This window comes from Oryzias melastigma, linkage group LG16 (genome assembly GCF_002922805.2).
Source record: "Oryzias melastigma strain HK-1 linkage group LG16, ASM292280v2, whole genome shotgun sequence".
In the NCBI taxonomy this organism is placed as follows: Eukaryota; Metazoa; Chordata; class Actinopteri; order Beloniformes; family Adrianichthyidae; genus Oryzias; species Oryzias melastigma.
This window is the reverse complement of record NC_050527.1, coordinates 22113663-22117057: the sequence shown is the minus strand read 5'-3', so window position 1 is coordinate 22117057 and position 3395 is coordinate 22113663. Positions and strand designations below refer to the sequence as shown.

General features: G+C 44.7%; 1 protein-coding gene across 1 annotated transcript; it reads left to right on the top strand.

Moving 5' to 3' along the window:
• The first annotated feature begins 425 nt into the window (after positions 1-425).
• On the top strand, positions 426-2961 carry tpbgb (trophoblast glycoprotein b). The gene has a single exon (XM_024266842.2). The coding sequence runs from the start codon at positions 1327-1329 to the stop codon at positions 2437-2439; it is 1113 nt and encodes a 370-aa protein (XP_024122610.1). The 5' UTR covers positions 426-1326; the 3' UTR covers positions 2440-2961.
• The last annotated feature ends 434 nt before the right edge of the window (positions 2962-3395 follow it).

Genomic DNA, 3395 nt, shown 5'->3' with positions numbered 1-3395 from the left:
CAAAAGTAAATTTTGATAAACACATTAAGACAGTCAACTTACTATCATTTTAAAAATACAGTAAGGATTAATGATCTGATGTCTAAGAAAGACATTGAAGAACTAATTCATTGGTTCATCTTTAGTTGAACTGCTGTGTTTAAACTAGATAAAAATAAATCAATCAGGAATCGGTCTTTAGTCAATTCGCAAACCTAGTGAGCATTGATGCACACAGGTTTTTCGCAAAGACTTCTGGGACATTTCTAGGGCACTGGATTTTGGAATTATAGATTCGGACAGCTCTACAAAATGTCAAACGGACTATATAATGAGAAGTGAAGCAATTCGGACTTAGACTGTTTTAAAACTTTGATAAAAAGCTTATGAGCTGTTTGTTCATTAATTTTATTTTTTAATGGTTTATAGTCTAGAATTAGGCTTCATGGACTTTAACATTATGGAGCAGAATTTGTACATTCAACTCAACGCACTGAAATTAAAGTAGCATAAAAGACAACACAATAAAAAAATGTGTAATTTGTGATATTCAGAGAAAACTAGATAACTTTAGCTCAGATTTTAAGGATTTAATCATAGTCTTATAAATTGTTCCACCCTTTTTGCTTGTTTTTTATTCGTTTGCTTTTTTTCGGCATTCTTGTTACTCCATACTTTCCGTGCTTTGGTCCAAATCCTACTTTCACAAATTTATTTTTATTAGAAATTAAGTTTAACTTTATAACAAACAGATAAATCATTATTGGAAATAATGCTATGTATTTATCAGTAAAAGTAAAAAAAAAAAATCTAAACAGTAAAAGTAAAGCCCAAAGTCAACTTTGATTTCACCCCCTCGGCTGAATAATGGTACGAGCCCCTCCTGGGTAGTGGCGCCCGGCTCTGCGTGGTATGGTCTCTCCCTCTTTTCTCGCAGCGATCAGAGGGACAGCAGGCTGGAAGTGCGTATGTGATATATGGCACCTCTGGGAGGGGAGCGCTTTGTCTGGCTGGAGCGCAGCGGCGGAGCGATCTGAACCCTGACTTTTTCTTTTTATTTTTGCGCCTCTCCTGCTTGTTTGTGGAGAGAAATCCCTCCGCTTCTCTACCATCCGAGAGGAGGAAAAACAACTGTGGAGGGCAGCAGAAGTTCCCGGGATGGAAATGTAGACACGTCTAGCGCAAGGATGGTGTGGGGGTAGTTGCATGGAGTTCCAACTGGGGGCAGTTTCTCGAAAGGATAGAGGTGGGACAGTCTGAAAAACCAAACTTTTGTTCTCCGCGGAGTGACTCGGTGAAACGGACTGTTTACGCACGGTTTACGCGCACAGATTTCCAAGCCCCAAAATGAGCGGGTTTGACATCCGACTGAGAACACTCAAGCCCGGCCCGATGGTTTTACTTTTCGTCCTCGCCTTCGTGCTGTCCTGTCACTGCTGTCCGGACAAGTGTGTGTGCTCCTTACCGACTGTGAAATGCCAAAACCGAGGCCTGGACGCAGTTCCAAATTCCATCCCGGCCAAAACCAAAGTCCTCTTCCTCACAGGAAACAACATTTCAAACATTAGTAGAGCTTCTTTCCCGACTCGCCTGGAACTCCTAACAGATCTGTATCTCAGCGGGAACAACATGAAGCATGTGGAAGCAATGGTATTTGACAACCTGCCAAACCTTTCCAGGCTGGACTTAAGCAACAACAGTTTCCTGACTTTCGATGAAAATGCTTTCCCTCAAGACAATAACTTGCAGTTTTTAAACCTAAGCAGGTCTTTTCTCAACCATTCTTTTGCCGATGTTGTCTTAGATTTCCTCCACAGCGCAAACCTCCCTCATCTGAACACTTTGGACCTGTCCAATAACGACCTGGTGATTCTTCTAGATGGCGTCTTCAGCAGCCTCTCCAACCTGACCTCCCTCAGCCTGCAGAACAGCTCTCTCATCAGCGTCCAGAATGTGACGCTGAAGTCGCCCCAGCTTCGTGACCTTGACCTGAGGAACAACAGCCTGAGAGCTCTGGACAGCACCACCCTGCTAGACCTCTCCGTCAAGCCTGACCTCCAGCTTCAGCTGACCGGGAATCCCTGGCGCTGCGACTGCATCATCGACGAAATGCTGATGTGGCTGAAGAACTCCACTCAGGTGACGGACAAGCAGGACCTCACGTGTGCGGAGCCCGAGTCTCTGAGGCATCAGCCTCTGCTGCAGGTGGAGCTGTCTCAGCTGAAGTGCTCCAGTGACATGGAGCGAGTGCTGGAGACTTCCTACGTTTTCCTGGGACTAGTGCTCGCACTGATCGGCGTCATATTCCTGCTGGTGCTATACCTGAACAGAAAGGGCATCAAGAGGTGGATGTACAACATCCGGGATGCCTGCAGGGACCACATGGAGGGTTATCATTACAGGTATGAGATCAACTCCGACCCGCGTTTGGCCAACCTGAGCATCAACTCGGACGTGTGAGGGGAGGACGGCTCCAAGTCTGGATCCCTGCAGTGAGATGTCAAATGACTGAGATTTGCATGAAAGTCTTCCTCCTTTTGCCCCCTTATTCCCCCAAGTAGATTTTGCATCTATTATCGCTTCTGACTTCCCTCTGGCCGCATGTCCCGCACAAGTACCTGACAGCTGCGACTGCCAGCTGTTTCCCTGTTACATTGCATGGACAGTGAGTCTTGGCAAAGGGTCTTCCTGGAGAGCTGCGCAGAGTGACATGTTCTATTTTTACTTTTTCCTTAAGGAGTGCATTGACTTATAAGTGAAAGCATACTTGCTGAAAATATTCTGCTGGTAATTGCATCGCTCTCATCAAGCCTCTGCTGCAGAGACGTTACACTGCTTGAGTTTTAATATATGAATATGTTACCTGCATTAGCCTTTTTCTGATTTATTATAGTGCACCTTGCATAGTGTCTGGGTTAATAGATGAATGTGACCTTTATTTTTTATTTTTCATGTGAAAATAAAATGCCTCTGGATTAATGGTATCTGTCTGGACTGAAGGCCTTTTGAGCAACAGACTTAAAGAAAAGGGATCCGGAGGCTTCAGCAGCAAAAATGTTGCACCTCAGTGACACACTTATTCCACAATCAACGCAGAGCAGCAGACAAACCCCGACGGTCAATAAAGAAGATAAGTGAAACGTGTTCCCGTCTGCCACGTTGTAGGCACTTATATCACCACGGGAACAGCTGAAGTGCAGTATGCATTTCATCGACGAGCAGACGGCCTCAGTGAGATCCATCTATCTTTTATTCCTGTCTGTGCAGGGTTGCTGGAGCCTATCCCATAGATTAGAGCTAAGGCAGGGAATACACTGAAGTTTACCAGGGCCTTACACACAGACACTGTTTTTAGACTGTAGGAAGAAGCTGAAGGAAATGCACTGCAAAAGTTAAAAAAACTGACATTGCAGACT